The sequence below is a fragment of the Gasterosteus aculeatus genome, chromosome 15 (assembly GCF_964276395.1).
Source record: "Gasterosteus aculeatus chromosome 15, fGasAcu3.hap1.1, whole genome shotgun sequence".
Taxonomy (NCBI): domain Eukaryota; kingdom Metazoa; phylum Chordata; class Actinopteri; order Perciformes; family Gasterosteidae; genus Gasterosteus; species Gasterosteus aculeatus.
The window spans coordinates 1,142,125-1,159,257 of NC_135703.1; the positions used below are offsets into that span (position 1 = coordinate 1,142,125).

At 48.0% G+C, this 17,133-nt stretch overlaps 2 protein-coding genes and 1 long non-coding RNA gene across 3 annotated transcripts; 2 read left to right on the forward strand and 1 right to left on the reverse strand.

Annotated features, from left to right (window-relative positions):
* Nucleotides 1–4,073: 4,073 nt before the first annotated feature.
* sgpp1b (sphingosine-1-phosphate phosphatase 1b) lies at nt 4,074–13,544 on the forward strand. The gene is made up of 3 exons (XM_040199479.2): nt 4,074–5,459; nt 8,490–8,579; nt 11,394–13,544. The coding sequence occupies exons 1-3, from the start codon at nt 4,596–4,598 to the stop codon at nt 11,943–11,945; spliced, it is 1,506 nt and encodes a 501-aa protein (XP_040055413.2). The 5' UTR covers nt 4,074–4,595; the 3' UTR covers nt 11,946–13,544.
* Nucleotides 9,123–10,604, reverse strand: LOC144388382 (uncharacterized). The gene is made up of 2 exons (XR_013452726.1): nt 10,328–10,604; nt 9,123–10,240 (listed from the first exon to the last, which is right to left on the reverse strand). It is a non-coding gene; the product is annotated as an uncharacterized LOC144388382 (long non-coding RNA).
* Nucleotides 13,545–14,379: 835 nt separating the features above from the next.
* wdr89 (WD repeat domain 89) lies at nt 14,380–16,788 on the forward strand. The gene is made up of 2 exons (XM_040199484.2): nt 14,380–14,602; nt 15,042–16,788. The coding sequence occupies exon 2, from the start codon at nt 15,069–15,071 to the stop codon at nt 16,197–16,199; it is 1,131 nt and encodes a 376-aa protein (XP_040055418.2). The 5' UTR covers nt 14,380–14,602; nt 15,042–15,068; the 3' UTR covers nt 16,200–16,788.
* The last annotated feature ends 345 nt before the right edge of the window (nt 16,789–17,133 follow it).

The window sequence follows — 17,133 nt, forward strand, 5'->3', positions numbered from 1 at the left end:
CTGTGTTTATGGTAATATGAAAAATATATCAATCTAAATTCCATATGAATACTATGTTATTCCCTTAAGGAATTTTAACCTTTTTGTTTATTTTACAGATCTTTTTTCATTTGATATGTTTTTTATTATTTCTCACCTGCTGGTGTGAAGCCAAAGATAACATGTAACTAACATGTCACGCTATGTTTCTGTTGAGATATTCTGGGCTCATTGTCTGATGTTGTGGTTCCGTCTTTCCTTCCATCCTCCTCCTCCTCCACCTCCTCCTCCTCCTCCTCCTCCTCCTCCTTTTCTTCATCCTCTTCTCCTCCGTTCTCCTCGCCTTGGTCCTCGTCTACCTGCTGTACCTCCTCCTCCTTTTCTTCATCCTCTTCTCCTCCGTTCTCCTCGCCCTGGTCCTCGTCTGCTGTACCTCCTCCTCCGTCTCTTCAGCAGGACGCTGAGGGCGATGTGGAGGCTTCGACCGGCTCAGACTCAGTGACTCAGAGCGCCGGCGGTGGAGCGTCAGCAGCAGGTGATCACACCTGTCTCCCCATGAAGGCTTCTCATCATGTCACAGGATGTCACATGACCCTACTAACCCACAGCATTATTCCTCTTGCACTGTGTTGTCTTGTCGTCCATCGCCGTCTGCTGTTGCGCACCAACCGCCAAGTCACGTTCCTTGTATGTCTGACGTATTATGGCAATAAATGTTTCCTGATTCCTGATCTCACATGGCTTTTATTTACTGTCTGGAAGCAGACAAGTGCATCTTTGGTCACTTGGAGCACAGTGCAACGAGACGCTTTTGACCTCACTCAAGAATATTTGAACCCACAACAACAATCTCCATAACTGAGTGTTTTCTTTTAAACTGAAAGTAAATGAGACGCTCTGGTTTAGTTTGTTTTTCGTGCAGTCTTCTCCATGTTTTTGAAATTCAACTTTTCGATATGAAAAAAGCCTCATCCGGTGCTTCCGTTAGACATGGAGCTTTTACAACGAGGTTCGGGGTCAGTGACATTGTTTTCTGCTCCCTGCAGCGGGCCCGTCCCTGAGAGGGAGACCACACCACCCAACAACGTCGAAAGTCGCTTACTTCAAGAGGAAATATGCGGAGGAGGAGGATGTACACGGAGGCCTACATGGATATTTTCAAAAAGTATGATCTTTCTCTCTTTACGCACTGAAGTGAACCTCCGTGCTCCACGTGAGGAGCCCTGACGCTTCTCAAGCCTTCCAGGTGTCTTCACCATTTTTCATTTGAACGTCTTCACACCTCTTTTCTTTTGTAAGATTGGGGAAGTCACCAATTACATGAAGGTTTTATTTATTGTCTGAGACTTTAATCTGCGTCTATGAGCTGCAGATCTAAGCTGTGAATATATCTATAAATAAACTGCAATAAATGGAGGTCAAACTGATAAATGGCTTATTGGGGTAACTTGTCTTGGACCCTCTTCCTACAAAGTGAAGCAAAAAAAAACTAAACAGAAAAATGAACCTGCCTTGAGAATAAAATCTGAGACATTAACTTTTTGTCTTAGTTGTCAGATGTGACACAGACGTTGACGTCTAACGTGAAATGTGAGTCTTGTCTGCTTTGTGTGAGTATCTGCTGATGCGTTGATGTGCACGGAGGAGCTGCACGCCACCACGTGCTCCTTCTGAAGCGCCGGTGGTGAACGGCTGAAAGAGATGCTCCTGTTTGTGTGCAGCACCTGATACTGCAGGAGGACCGGAGCTGCATCCTGAAGCTGTCCCTGGAGAAGCTGAGGTTCCTGGAGGACCCCGAGGCCTACCTGAGGCGCTCCGTCCTCATCAACAACCTGCTGAGGAAGATCCACCATGAGGAGGAGGAGCTGGAGGCCAGAGAGGAGGAGGAGGAGGTAGAAGAAGAAGAGGAGGAGGAGGAGGAGGGAGAGAGGGGGCTTCTCTACCCGGACAGGAAGAGGGTGAAGGTGCTGGTGATGGACTGCTGCTCCCCGGCGTTCGGCCTGGAGGAGCTGCAGCACTGCCGGCTGGTGCCCTGTTACCCGTACGGCCTCCCCCCGACCCACCGGGTCCTCCTGTACCACCCGGACGACAACGGCTGACGTAGCGCTGCGCCGCTGCCTCTTTTCTGAAGGAGCAAAGCGCCGGCTCTGGAAAGCTGTGGACGTTTTCCCACTATAAAAGAATAAGCTCAGGAGGCGCTGGTTTGGTTTGGTTTGGTTTGGTTTGGTTTGGTTTGGTTTGGTTTGGTTTGGCACAAACTCAAATCGTCACTGAGAGCCAGCGGTGGAGGGAAGCGCCCAGATGTGGATGTCAAACCATCGCAGCATCACTGCCTTTTTTATTTTTACGTGAGTGACTCTCGGGCGGCTGTCGGTGTTGTTTTATTGATTTAAAAACAAACAAACATGTATTACTGTATTCAGGGATTTACGGACCGCAGGCTGAGTTCCCTTTGATGCGCCTGGGTGCTGATACGCTTCTCTTGTCTCTCTATGCTACCGTTTGATTTGTGCACCGTGCAAGACTCCCCGCTGTGTGAGTCATCATCTCCGAGGTGCGTTCACGGCCCGTGGGAACACTGGGGCTTTCTCCGTGTTTCGCATCCCTCTGCTGCCCTCTGCCGAGGAACCTTTTTCATCTCAAAGCCATTTTTAGCGGCTGATATTTTCAGATTCCTCAACTGATTGATGAGGAAGTTCCCCAATTTCTGCTTTTATCAGCAGCGCGTAAACATGACGATACAGGCGTGTGTTATTGTTAACAACCATAAATTAACTGAAATACAAAGATATCATATAGTAAAATAGTTCCTCATAGGATAAGTGATAGTGAGAAGTGATAATAACAAATACAAATACTGAAAACCTTTTTTCTGCTTAAAACTACCTGGTGGTGTTATAAAGAATGTATTACATGCTTATATTGTGCTTAAAAGGCTACATTGTTGGGGGCTAAAGTGGTGTTTTCTTGGAAAGAGGATGAGAATATTGCTTTACTGTTTAAAGGAACATTTTATTTCCTGCTTCCAAATGTTTTGCAGCACGATTTTGTGTTAAAGCTACATCTTTAAGTCGATATTAAATTCCCACTTTCTTTAACTGTCAGTCAGTAAATAAGGGCAGCTGAAATGTTTCCACAGAGTTTCATTTTTTAATGTTGCACAAAGTGTGTCGTATGAGTGTGATAGTTGGGATTAACGCCTCGTCCTCCTCCAGCCTCTCATTCTGTGTTTTAAATGTTCAGTCCAGTCTCTTCGCGTTATGTGCATCTTGGTAACAATCACTTCAACGGAAAACAACTACAACGAAACATGCTGGCAACTATTGAAGAGAAGCTTGATATTTTAAAAAAACAAGAATTTATATTTTGATGAAAATACATATTCCATATTTAAGATAAACTATTTTGAAAAAGGGCCAGTAAACGTTTTTCAGATGATTGATTGTTAAATAAAGTATGTGAGGTGACAAAGATTTTGTGTTTTCATGCGTCTCTGTTTTGCAATAGAAGTAAAATACAATAGAAGCATTTAAATATAAATATCTTATCCAACTCTCTATCCATCCATCCTTCTATATCTATCTTAATTCTTAAATCCTAGAAGTCCTCAATAGTATTATTTTGTTCCAAAACAATCAGACATTTTCAACATGTTTTTACATGTTTATTTTCTTGAATCTTCACGTTTACAAGTTTAGGATAAAAAGAGGACAGCGTTGCCCTGACCTGGATACGCGCAATTTGACCTGTTTCCAGTATTTTCTTGCGTTGATCGCCTTGAAAACGTTGATAGGTATATTTGTTTATGGGTCTAGGTATTTATTATACAGATTCACTTTTCTTTAAATCAAATGTTACAACATAAAGGTTTGAGGCTTATTTACTTAATCTTTGACAAGATACGTGCTTATTGAAGTAAGGAGACGTTTCAAACTTCAGAGCTTGGTTCCATCCATTATTTATTAGTGCTTCTTAAAGAAAGCAATAAGAACTGCACCGAAGCAAATTAAAATATAGGGCTAAAACATTACATATTCGGCGTGTTTTTTCGATCGTCTTCGATGTATTGGGTAAATGTCCAACAGCACCTGAACGCACCACGCAGAACGCGCTCCCCTCGAGTGCTCCGCAGATCTGTCAGTTGCAGGATTCTACTCGGATAGCGGGTCACTGAACGCGTCCGGACGCTGTCAATCAACAACCGGACCCCCCTCGGTTTGTCTGTTATCCTCTTACTGCGGGGAAAACACAACCATTTTATCCTTTTGCTCCTTTTTTACATTTTTTTTATTTTTTTATTTGGGGTTCACTCTGTCGCGATGCACGGGGTAGCTAACAGTTAGCTAGCGTTAGCCGGTGAGCTAAAGGGTAGCTAGCGTTAGCCGTAGAGCTAACGGTTCGCTAGCGTTAGCCGGAGTGCTAACGGTTCGCTAGCGTTAGCCGTAGAGCTAACGGTTCGCTAGCGTTAGCCGGAGTGCTAACGGTTCGCTAGCGTTAGCCGGAGTGCTAACGGTTCGCTAGCGTTAGCCGGAGTGCTAACGGTCATCTGCACCCGCGAACCCGGGTGCGGTTGAAGCGGAGTCCGCGTGCGGTGTGGTCAACAACCCGCAGTAAACATGGGGAAAAGCAACCGGTTGTTAAACCTCTACCACTATCTCCAAGACCCCCACCTTGTGGCTCGGTTTCAGCACTTTTGTGGAGTACGCGAGACGTTTTCGGGAACCGTAACCTCCACCACCTCCACCGCGGCGGCGGGAAAGGAAGCAGACCGGACTCATGAGCACAATAACGGGGCTTGCCGTCGCCGCGTCGCCGGGGGGGACGACAGCGGATACCCGGCCGCCATCGGAGCCGGTGAAGGGGAGAAAGCCCAGACGGCGGCGGCGAAGGGTGTCAGCCAGAGGGTCGCCAGTTCAAGCGTCGCGACGAGCCGAGGGGAAGAAAGTAGAAATCCGCCCCGGAACGGAGCGCTGGTCTCCGCGAAGACCGCCGCGGGAGAAGCGGTCAGTGCGGGCAGGAACGGACGAAGTTCCTGCCCGCCGGACCTTACCGGCGCCACCGAATCAGAAGAGCCGGGCAACGAAAAAGCCCCGGGGAGCAGCGGCACGGTGAAACCCCTCCGGAAGAACTCTCTGACGGGCGACGCCGGGCAGGAGTTCCTCATCCAGAACCGGTTCCTGTACTACGCCTTCACGCTCGGAACCGAGCTGGGCAACGAGCTGTTCTACATCACCTTCTTCCCCTTCGTCACGTGGAACGTGGACGCCTTCGTGAGCCGCCGGCTGATCATGGTCTGGGTCTGGGTCATGTACCTGGGCCAGTGCACCAAGGACCTGCTGGGCTGGTCGCGGCCCGCCTCGCCGCCCGTGATCAAGGTGGAGATGTTCTACAACTCCGAGTACAGCATGCCGTCCACGCACGCCATGTCGGGCACGGCCATCCCCTTCTCGCTGTTCTTCATGACCTACGGCCGCTGGGAGGTACGGTCCTAGTTATGTATGCATGTATGTATGTATGTATGTATGCATGTATGCGTGTATGCATAAATACACGTTTTGGTAAAGTGGCATGCAGTCTCCAAAAGTTCATAAACATTACATAAGTTATTGGAGATGACTCAACGACTCAATATAAACAAAATGCAAACTAAGTCATGTAAACACTGCAGGCTCCTCTTTTCATATTGATTTTAGTTCCAGCGATCCCATAATTAATAAATAACCGTCCGTCTCTTTAAACTCGGCAGCGTCTAAACGCGTTGCAGCCATTCAACAGGACGCCACAACGACACCAGATAAGAGCATCTGCCAAAGGGCGACTCCTGATACGGGATCAGTGCGACTTGCCCCCTTAACCATTGATTTGCGGATTCGGTGACAGGAGCTCCGTTGTGTTTCAGTGAAACGCAGCTCGCTGTGAGGGCAACACGGATGGTACAGCTAACGCGCCCCAACATCGCCTCGTTTTGTCCCAACAACGTACAGAAACAAATTCTGACATTCTCTTTACGAGACTTCACTCATCAGCACTCTTGTTAAGAAAAAAAGGTCTCCAAATGGATGCTCTGCGTGGGCGAGTGGGGCTCAGAGATTCATTAACACTGATTCAGGGATTTTCTACTCGTCGTGACCTCTGTCCACATAACTGTCTCCTCCTTGATGGTCCAGGGCTCACACGCATCCTTAAAACACTCGTTGGATCAATTGAGTGAATTGTGTAAAAAGAAAGCCTTCACTTTACGTGTTTAAAGTGAATCTGAAGTTTAAAAAAATACTTGAAATGAACTCGACAAACTGCCCGTCCTCTGGGCTTTTCTCACAACTTTTAAACAAAATGTTTCCCGGCGTGGCCTCCAACTCAAAGCCATGGTTGCTCTGCTCGTGGAGGCACGTGGGAGAGCAACTACAGCTCATTGATTAGATAGAATGAGATTTATGGTCCATCTCACATCGGCCTGTAACATTTCCTGAATAATCCGTCGCTCTGGTCTTGCTCTTCTTCTTCGGTTGAGTCTCTGAGCTGTTTTCATTTCTAAGAAGCCATTGAACTTTGAATTTGGTACACACATGATTTAAAGTGGCGCCTTTGTGCTTTTCTTTGTGGAGAAAGTCAATTGAACACATCTGCTGAAGGGGGAGAAGCTCTTAAGCAGAGTACAGCCTTAAAATGACACAACTAGCACTACATTACCAGCATTTCTAATTGGATTGAGATTGCAGGCTGTCCCACATGTCCCCCTCGGCTTGCTGTAGTTTTTCAGCTGGCTTGTCTCAGCAGAAGCAGGAATGTTTGGACCGAGTCCTCCTGCAGCTCAGACATTAACCACAGCCACATGTCTCTCTGTGGAAGATACTGGTAATAAGGACGGAGAGGAAAGTAGGAGAGACGAGCCAAAAGGAGGGAGGAGATGAGAACAAGACGGCAACCGGATGATGGGGGGGGCAGGGGAGGACGAGATGAGACGGAGACATGAGAGGACACTCTGACCTGAGGGACTGAGGCGTCGCTACGTGCTTCCAGCTCACCGCGTCACGCGTCCGGCTAGTGGAGCCAGAACAGAAACAAGAGGGCCGGCGGCCTTTGTGTGACACTTCCTCTCCCCCGGGAACGCCCGGCGCCCCCCCCCCCCCCCCCCCCCCCGAGTCCCACCCAGCCGCTCGCTGTGCTCATGAGCAAGAAACATGCAGCAACGCCAAGTAGAAAAGGTATTTCTTCTGCAGCATCATCCGCCTCCAACAGGAGAAGGATGGAAGCCGGCGAGAAAGTGTGTGTGTGTGTGTGTGTGTGTCACGCCCCCTCCTCCTCGCTCTCAGTGCGAACCCCCCCCAGCGATGGGCTGAGCCGGCCTCACGGCTGACCTGCGCTCCGTCCTTGCTTCCTATCTGACGCTTCGAAGCGGTGCGAGCGAGTCCCAGCAGGCGACGACTGGAGCTTCCACCAAAAAGACAATACGACACATACTTCCGTCTCAAGTGAGGACGGTCGTGAGAACAAATTACAGTCACAAACACCTGTTCCTTGAGAAGCACTTAAGACACCGATTATGAGCCAGTGAAAGACGCAGGTGAATTCCATTGGTCATTTCCAAGCTGTAAAAGCAGCTGAACCTCGGCCGTCCTCTCTTTGTGTACTCGACCGACAGATAAGCAGCCGTTGTTTGGACCAAAGTTCAGAGCGGTCGTAAAGCTGTCACGGTCACATGGAAGGACGACGCGGGTTCACTTAAGTGGAAAGCCGTCGCTCACCGAGGGGACGTAGAGGCGTGCGTCCCCTAAAGTGCGTGTTCGTGAGAAGATGAATCCCTGTTAAAAAGGGCTGAAGGTGACGCCATTATTGCTTCAACAGTTTGTGGTAAAACGAAACTGAATTTCCTTTTATGTTCCTGTCCGTGTTCCACTGCACTGATGTGTTCATGAGCAGCTGATGTTTGAAGCAGTAATCTCTGTCTAACCAGCCCCCCCCCTCACTTCTCCTCACTTCTTTGACAAAACGATGAATCGATAAACCAAGAGAGGCTGTGAGATTTACCACAACAAGCTAAATAAAGTGTGGTGCCCAGAGACTAATCTCATATTCATGGGCTACTTTATTGCCTTTGTTCAGCCCTGTGAAGCATTACGAGCTCTACAAGGAAACAAAGGTGAGCCGGGAACGTGTTCCCCTCTGAGGTCATGTGACTGCAGTGCTGCAACGTTCATCGAGATTCCAGCGCGCACAATCTTTTTGTGGTCCTCGTATCACCGGGTGAAAGCAATAAACATGCAGCATGTTCAGCATTGGTTCTGATGCAGAGATAACGTGAAGCATGAAGACCGCTTCAACGCGTTTAAAGCATTTAGCAAAACTCTTAACATCTGCAAATAATATTTTATATATTCATTTTAAAGCATCGCTTACACCTCAAAGTCACATGTTATGGATTTCTCATTTCATCAGTAAGAATATTCATCAAAGGCGGTTTTCATTTGCCTCGTGGGTTTAGTGATGTGACTCTTCTCCTGTCCCCCCAGTACCCGTTCCCTCTGGGCTTCAGCCTGGCTCTCTGCTGGTGTCTGCTGGTCTGCGTCAGCCGGATCTACATGGGGATGCACTCGGTGCTGGTAGGTCTACGCACGCACGCACGCACACACACACACACACACAGTCCTGGTAGGTCTACACACACACACACACACAGTCCTGGTAGGTCTACACACACACACACACACAGTCCTGGTAGGTCTACACACACACACACAGTCCTGGTAGGTCTACACACACACACACAGTCCTGGTAGGTCTACACACACACACACACACACAGTCCTGGTAGGTCTACACACACACACACACAGTCCTGGTAGGTCTACACACACACACACACACACAGTCCTGGTAGATCTACACACACACACACACACACACACAGTCCTGGTAGGTCTACACACACACACACACACACACAGTGTCGGCGTTGCCACGATAGCCAACGTGTTTGAAACAGAATCCCAGCAGTCACTTTGGCTCCGGAGGCTGTGATGTCACTTGTGTAACCGTGGAAACACATGAAACAGTTCAAAACACAAGTATAAAAAACATACAAAATGGGACGGCGTTGGCAAATAATTTGACAAAGGTTTGTCGCTACGCCTGAACGAAGCAACCACATCAAATTAGATATTTTTACTTGTATTGTGATCTCGTTTTTATTGATATTCTTATTTTGCTAAATGCTACAGTGTGATCTTTGGGGCGATCGGTACCAAACGAGGTGAAGGTGAGAACCTGTGCAGCGCCGCCATGTCACATGTAAAGTGCTTCCCCAGATTTTAGCAGACGGATGTGAAAACAAACCGAAGAGGAAGTGAAGCGGTGAAACGCCCTCAGCCGTCACTCTGCTGTGTTTGCGTTGGTGTGGTGTAACAAGCCCAAACCCCCCCCCGACCCCCGACCCCCCGCGGGCGGAGGAATCCAAACTTAAGCCAACAATAGTTTTTTTCCCTCCCTTACAAACGAAGGTTACTGACGGGGTCCGGTGTCTCTCACCATCGGGGTTCCTATCGGAGGATTTGGTGCCGTAGTTCTTAAAGCGGAAAGGATTAAATCAGCTGTTTCCCCGTTTCCAGTTTTTAGCATTTCGTTGGAATTCTTCAGGAGCTCTTCAGCGTTTCTGATTCCGTCTTGAAAGCTCACATTGGGAGGCTGAACACGGTGTCACGCTGTCGGGTTAAAACGGATCCTCGTGGTCTCCGTTGTCTCAAGAAAATACTCAGTAACAAGAAACCCGCGTTCTCCTTTTGTGTGGCTGACACGGGTCCAGAAGTCCTCTGTGAATAGTGAAACGGGGTGTTTCAATGGGAAACCGCAACGTGCTGAGGCCTGTTGGCGTCTCTTCCCTCTGCAGACGTCAGCGTCTTACTTGATTTAACGGCAGCATTTCTCAACTCTTCATAAAAAGCTTAGAGGAATATTAATGCCTGCAAAAACTTGCTCCTGCATCTTGTTTTTGCCGGCGGCAGGATGAGGTCACCGACCTCTGTGGTCACAGCTGTGCAGGAGGGACGGACGGACGGCACGCGGCTCTTTGACTCCACATCCGGGGCCCCCTCGGGGCTGAGGCCCCCACCTCAGGAGCCTCCGTGCTCTGCCCTGATCTGTGACCATGTGGTAGACCAGACGTCCCGATGAGACAAGAGACAGACCCGAGTCATCCTGCAGCTTGTCGCTGACACTCAGGATCTCAATACAGTGGTTGTCATGGAAAAGGAAAACAGTCCAGAATCTGTTGATATCGAATAGAACCAACGTGAGAAAGACTTAAGCTCATCAGAACCCCATTAAGGGCTCAGTGAATTAGTTCATGCGCTACCTTTTCTTCTGCAATGTCTCATGGACGTTTGTTCACGATGCTCCTGAGATCATTGTCCATCTGACCCTCCGTTCACACTAAAGGGTTCGGACGGCAGCTTCGTGTTTCCTCGGGACCGCTTGTCACCGAGGTAACGTGAGACGAGGCTTCTCGCTGGGCGTCGGCCTGTTAGCTCCGCCCCCGCCGGGGCCACTCCAGTGTGCCCCGGAAATCATCCCCACCTGCTTTGTGCTGCAGGACGATCTGCGAGGCGAAGGGCGGCTCCCTTTCAGGGGATCTGTTGAGAAATACGCGTCAGTGTTTGTTTCATATTGAGTTTGAAGCTGACCGGAGGCCGAGGGAAGCCAGGCTTCCTCACTTCTCAGAATATAACTCCTCATTAATGATTAGTGATGTGTGCAGCGGCGCCCTCTAGGTGTCACGTGGTGAATGAGCTCTGTGTCTCAGACACGTTGCAGTTAAAGAGTCCGTGAGGAAGCGGAGTTGGGCTCCCTTGATGAACTAAAAAAAGAACGATTAACCAATCAGGTGAGGCTGTGACGACACTGCTGCCCCGTGATTGGTCAGGACGGCGTCAAGGGAAGTCGTTGGCTTCACACCAATCAAATCACAGTACGTCATCAACGTACCGAATGAAATAACGGGCGATTTGTGTTGTAAGCTAGCAGTGGTGGAGGGATTATTTACTAAAAAACTAGAAAAGTCCTCTGACTTTCAATGAGGAGGATTAAGGTTACGTCGGCGGTGAGCGTCAGAGTCGCGTTTGACGTGGACATAAAACTTCATGGCTTCTAAATGAGTGTGTGAATGAATTTGCATCTTTCCAATATGTAAAACATACACAGCTTAGAGGTTGTGTCTCACTCGGCTTCCTCGGAGGTCTTCCGCACGCCGCTGAAGCTGTCCTCAACTTCCTCTTCACGCCTCGGCAGGAAACACGGCGATCCATAGCTGCAAAACGCAAATCCCCTTTGTCCCGTAAAGATTTGTCTGGGACATTCTCAACGAACGTCTGTAGGTCACAACCTCTTTAAAGGACGGTTCCTCTTCCTGTGTCTTCCTCCAGGACGTCATCGCCGGCGTCCTCTACAGCGTCCTCATCCTGCTCTTCTTCCTGCCGGCGTTGGACCTGATCGACGGCTTCAACCTGTCGTGCCGCTACGCCCCGCTCATCATCGTCTGCCTCCACCTGGGCCTGGGCCTCTTCTCCTTCACCCTGGACACCTGGAGCACCTCGCGGGGCGACACCGCGCAGATCCTGGGCACGGGCGCCGGCGTGGCGCTGGCCTCGCACGTCAACCACCGCCTGGGCCTGATGCCCGACCCCACGCCGGACCAGCTGCCCTTCGCCGCGCCCGCCCTCGGCGCCGGGCTGGCGGGGGCGGCGCTGCTGCGGCTGGCCCTAGGCGTGCTGGTGCTGATGGCCACGCGGGCGCTGATGAAGGCCGTCACCATCCCGGCGGTGTGCCGCGTGTTCGGCGTGCCCAGCGGCGACGTGAGGAAGGCCCGGCAGCGCATGGAGGTGGAGCTTCCCTACCGCTACATCGTCTACGGGGCGGTGGGCTTCAACGTGCTCTTCCTGGTCCCGCTGCTCTTCAGCTACACGCGGCTCTCCTGATTGGACGCTCGCTCGGCGCTGCCGCGGATCGGGTTCCCCGCGGGGGATTCTGACTCTCGACAGCAATACCGTTTTATACTTCCTCATTCCAGTGTCGGCGGTTATCCCGACGGTGGCCGTTGACACACAAGTGGTTTCAGCGTTTTTGGACTATGTGGAGGCGTTGGGACACTTTGTCTCCTGTTTCAGGAGCTGCTCTGGGATCGATTGTTTTACATGATGTTCTCTTTTTATAACACTGTACACCGACTTCCTGTTAGAGAGGCTCTAGATGGCATCCACTTCCTGTGTGGAGGAGAGATGGAGGTTAGGAGGGAGGAGAGAAAAGAGGCGGTTAGGAGGGAGGAGAGAAAAGAGGCGGTTAGGAGGGAGGAGAGAAAAGAAGAGATGAAGGCAGAAAACCGCTCAGGCAAATAAAGTTTAATATTTTACACAATATAGTTGTAATGTTTTCTGGAAAAGGTCATTAAATGCAGAATGAAAATAAAATAATGTTCTTAGACTTTATTTATTATGATTTCACATATTACAAATTTGTGCTGAAAAAGTCCAGTCGGATAATTCAGCTTCTTTGAGTCGTAGTAAACAGGAAGTCGAGACTTTAATCCTCATTACGTTTTATACAACTTAAGTTTGTTTCTCTGATCGAAGCAAAAGGATAAACAAATTAAACTTCATATAAAAAGTGTTTTTGACTATTCAACACCAGCTAAAGTTCCTGTTTGTGTGTCCAAAGTAACAGAAACAAGATGCCAGATAAAGGACACACACACACATGTTCGTTCCTCCTCAGGTTTCTCACCTGCAGCAGCTGTGACTGAAGTGCCTTGCTCGAGGGTATTTTGTCAGACGTCAGCTGACCTTCTCTGGTGACCTTTGACCTCAAACAAAAGAAAATATCTTCCTCTTGAGTCTTAATTGACTTGCTGTTGTTGTTTGTACGGGATGGTCCTGATACAAATGCAATGCTCCCAGAATGCAGATGATTTCTCATCTGGTTTGATCTGGACTTGTATGTTTTAAGTCCTTACAATCACCACATTTATGATTTTATCCCCAAACATGAATCATAACGAACCCCAAAGCTTTCGTAGCACCTGGATTGGTGGGTTTATTCATGAACGCGACTCTTATTACTCTCTGAAAGCCCTGATGGCACTGATACCGTTTTATACAAAAACTTAATAGTGGTTAAACTGTCGCTGCTCTTCTCTTCCCTTTAGTGCCTTTATTATAATTATTATTGTTGTTGTTCAGGTATATTTTTTGTTTCACGCTTTCCCAACGTGTTTTAGGTTTTCACATTTCTGCCATTGTTCAAATGAAAAATTATCTTTTATTTCAGCGTTAAAATGAAGTCAAACTAATTTGATTTCAAGCGTTTATTTCATATTAACATTTACTGACTGTTTGAATGAGAAAAGTGACTTGAAGTTTCTGTCCAAATACACAAAATCATTTTTAGAATCATATTTAAACATCAAAGGACCGTTTATGCATTTCATGTTATATGTAGACACGGATTCTATCGTTGGATTTAATCTCTAAGTGTTTGATTGTATGTGTGAAATTCACTGAAATAAAATCAAATGGAATAAAGTACCTGCTTCAGTTTAACTCCATGAGTACACACAGAGCTGACACAGCGTCACTAAATATACATGCAGTTCACTCATAAACACCACTGATGATGTCATCAGTTCTGCAGATATTCATTTGGTCACTAATGATTTCTTTCTCTGTTACTTCTGATTAAAAAGCCTCATTTTACCCAGAAAGCTGCAAACAAGCAGCTGCTGCCATCTGCTGGAGGACTGATGTTAAAATACACTGATTTATCCAATAAAAAGAAGTTTGGATTTCTTGGTGGATTCTTATGATTCACGGGAGTTTTTGAGGGTCATATTTTACAAATGCTGTTCCACAAATAACTAAACTAAAAACAATATAACAGCTACAATTACGTTGCAATGCTTCTACTCTTTTAAGGTTTTAAATAAATCCCTTAGGAAATAAGAAAAGAAAGTTCTCAAAAAATATAATTCAAGAGTATTTACTTACTTTATTTTTAATAAATATGAAATGTTGTTATGAAAAAACAATTTCATTGTTTCTCAGTTGGTTTGGATTTTTAGATGTATGACCCACATTTGAGATGTGCTTGAATAAATAAATAATAATAAAATGAAAGTGATTATTTAAATGCAATTTGAAATTAATTTTAACAATATATAAAATACCTTTATTGTATATATACAATATATATTGTAAATGTAATTGTAATGAAAATTATATTAAATAATAATAATCATTATTATTATTATAACAATATTTGGGAAGAAAAGTAACTACATTTTCTGACCGTTCGGTTTATTATTTTATAAAGGTGTTTTTACTGTTACTAAAACAAAATTTATGTTGCGCGCACGTGAGCGGAACCTTTGATGGAGGGAATGTTCCGGCCCGGTGGTAAATATTGTGACACAGAGTATTTCCTCCATGCTTGATTTCAGTAGCGTGATGCCACTTTCGGGTCTTGTTGCTCGTTTCTATGTTGTCGAAGTTGAAGTTATTATAGTTCATGTATTAAAGTAACAGTTCATAACAACGTGAACGTGTTGTGACGCGTTAACGGCGGTGGAACTTTCTGGAACGAGGTAGGTCGAAATGAGCAACACGTGACATCAATAAAAGGCACATAACACATTAATAACACACGTACAAACGGCGAGAAACGCGACTCATTTCTGCCCGAATCTCTCACGGGAGAAGAAAGCAGACTTCCTTTAAAAAGCAGTAACGTTGAGTTTCATCTTATTGTTACTGTTGTTTTAACGCGTACATTAAAAGCACATTGGACGCTCCACAAAGGAGGATGCTGCTGGTCCTCATTCGGCAGCAAAGGACACCTTAATGTAACAGATAACAAGCGCATCTATATGAAAGTTATTTCTTTTTTGTACTAATACTAAATTCTAAAGCAGTTTCTAATACGCCCCGAGGCGTTATTTAACTACTAACTAAAGCCAACGTGGGATTCCAGAGAGATTCAATGGGACAAATCTTCTCCTGACACGTTTCCTTCTTGCTGTCCAGCGCCGGTCGACCCGTTCCCGAGCCGCCATGGGGGGCTTGGAGGTGAAGCTCAAGGGTCTGTCCATCGCCCGGTGGTGCCGCCTGACGAGCCCCACCTACCTGCTGGACGTGGCCCTGCAGCCGGCCGGCCTGCTGGCCGTGTCCTGCTCCGACTTCACCGTCCGCCTCCACAGCAGGGACACTCTGGACCTGGTGGGCGAGTACCAGGGCCACCGCGGCCCGCTTTGTGGGGTCGTGTTCTCCCACGCCTCCCCTGACTTCCTCTACTCGGCCTCCGCCGACGGGACGGTCCGGGGGTGGGACGTCCGCCGCCCCGGGACGGCGGCGGCCCAGGTGTTCAAAGGCGACCCGGCGCACGCCTACAGCGGCTTCGACCTGAGCTGCAGCGACACGCTGCTCTGCGCCGGCACCGAGCAGGTGGACAGGGAGGACAGCTACCTGGTCTTCTGGGACGTCAGGAAACCCGGCGGCGGGCTCCTCGGGGCGTACTCCGAGTCCCACAGTGATGACATCACTCAGGTGCGCTTCCACCCGCGGGAGAAGGACCGCCTGGCGTCCGGCTCCTTGGACGGCCTGGTGAACGTGTTCGACCTGAGCCGGGGGACGGAGGAGGACGCGCTGCTCGCCACCTGCAACAGCGACTCGTCCGCCGGCTCGATCTGCTGGGCGGGGGCCGCCTACACCCAGCTACTGTGCCTCAGCGCCAACGAGAGGCTGCACCTGTGGGACCTGGGCCGGCTGGACACGGAGGAGCCCCTCAACGTGTTCGGCGCCGCCGACGGCCGCGACCTGCCGCAGCTGGCCGGGGGCGGGGCCGTGGATTACCTCGTGGGGGCCCAGTGGCTGGAGGAGGCCCAGAAGCTGCTGGTGGTCGGGGGGGCGAACGACGGCGACGTCCACCTGATGGAGTGCAGCGGCGGCGGGCTTCATCTGCTGAAGACCCTGGAGCGCGGCCACGCCTCCATCGTGCGCTGCTTCCTGTGGGACGCGGCGAAGGAGGCCCTCGTCACGGGGGGGGAGGACGCTCTGCTGCTGCTGTGGAAACAACAGGAGGCCGAGCTCATGGCGGGAAAACGGCAGTCCAGGAAGAGCGAGAGCGCTTCGAGGTTTAAATCCAGAGCGCATAATAACTACAGCTACCACAGGGGAAATAAGTAGACCGGGAAGATGGAATGACTCTGACTTCCTGTCTCTGGGAGGAAGCACTCACTCTTCTTCTCTGTTTTAAACATTTACAGATCTTATGTTTCTACGGTAACTAAAAGTTTGTTCACGTCACATTTCACTCCTCTGAATATTCTACCGCTGCCACAGACTGTATTTAAGTGGTGGACGTAGTCATGGTAACGCCATCTACTGGACTGCCGCTATGAAGCCGCGAGTTCAACATGGCGAGTTCGTTGCCATTTATTTCTTTGCAGCAAATATATTGAAGCGACCATATGTGGAGTGAATAGGACGAAGAGAAACCTGTCAATCAACGTGTAGCCCCGCCCTAAAGCATCCCCTGCTCCATCGTCTGTTTGACTCTAAATGGACCATAATTTACTAAATTAAGACATAAACTCACATTTACTTTTTTTAATCGATAGTTATCTATTGAGTTCATTTTTCAGTCATTCGTTTCTCTGATTAACATCTGCATCAGAAACTAAACGTGACTTTCTTTTAATAAATATGATGATGACCATGACGTGTGATCCAGTCACACTTTGGTGTTACATTAAAGAACCGTCTTCATTTTGTATCCAGATGTGTCCGGTTACTCACTTGTTCCTGATACAATAGGTACATCCAGAGATTTAAAGACTTGATCTTTACTTAAATATAGAATAGTGAAAGTGAAAACGATGTTTTAAAAATGTTCGCCACTGTGTTGTAGAGTATATTTAAATCATCAATATCTTAATCTTAATATGAAATGAGGACGCATCTGTTTTTTGTCTCACAATTTCATATTTAAAGTAAGATTTACATTTTCTTGCTCAAGCTATATCTATTAGTCATATTTCCTCTTTACATCAAAGTGTTCTCTGCATCACACGCAGCCAATCAGGGAGCAGCTTCCGCTCCCAAACACCAAAGCGTGAAC

Coding starts and splice junctions, on each gene's coding strand:
- sgpp1b (XM_040199479.2), top strand. CDS start 4,596: ATGGGGAAAAGCAACCGGTTGTTAAACCTCTACCACTATCTCCAAGAC. Junction 5,460..8,489: donor TGACCTACGGCCGCTGGGAG/GTACGGTCCTAG, acceptor CTGTCCCCCCAG/TACCCGTTCCCTCTGGGCTT. Junction 8,580..11,393: donor TGGGGATGCACTCGGTGCTG/GTAGGTCTACGC, acceptor GTCTTCCTCCAG/GACGTCATCGCCGGCGTCCT.
- wdr89 (XM_040199484.2), top strand. CDS start 15,069: ATGGGGGGCTTGGAGGTGAAGCTCAAGGGTCTGTCCATCGCCCGGTGG.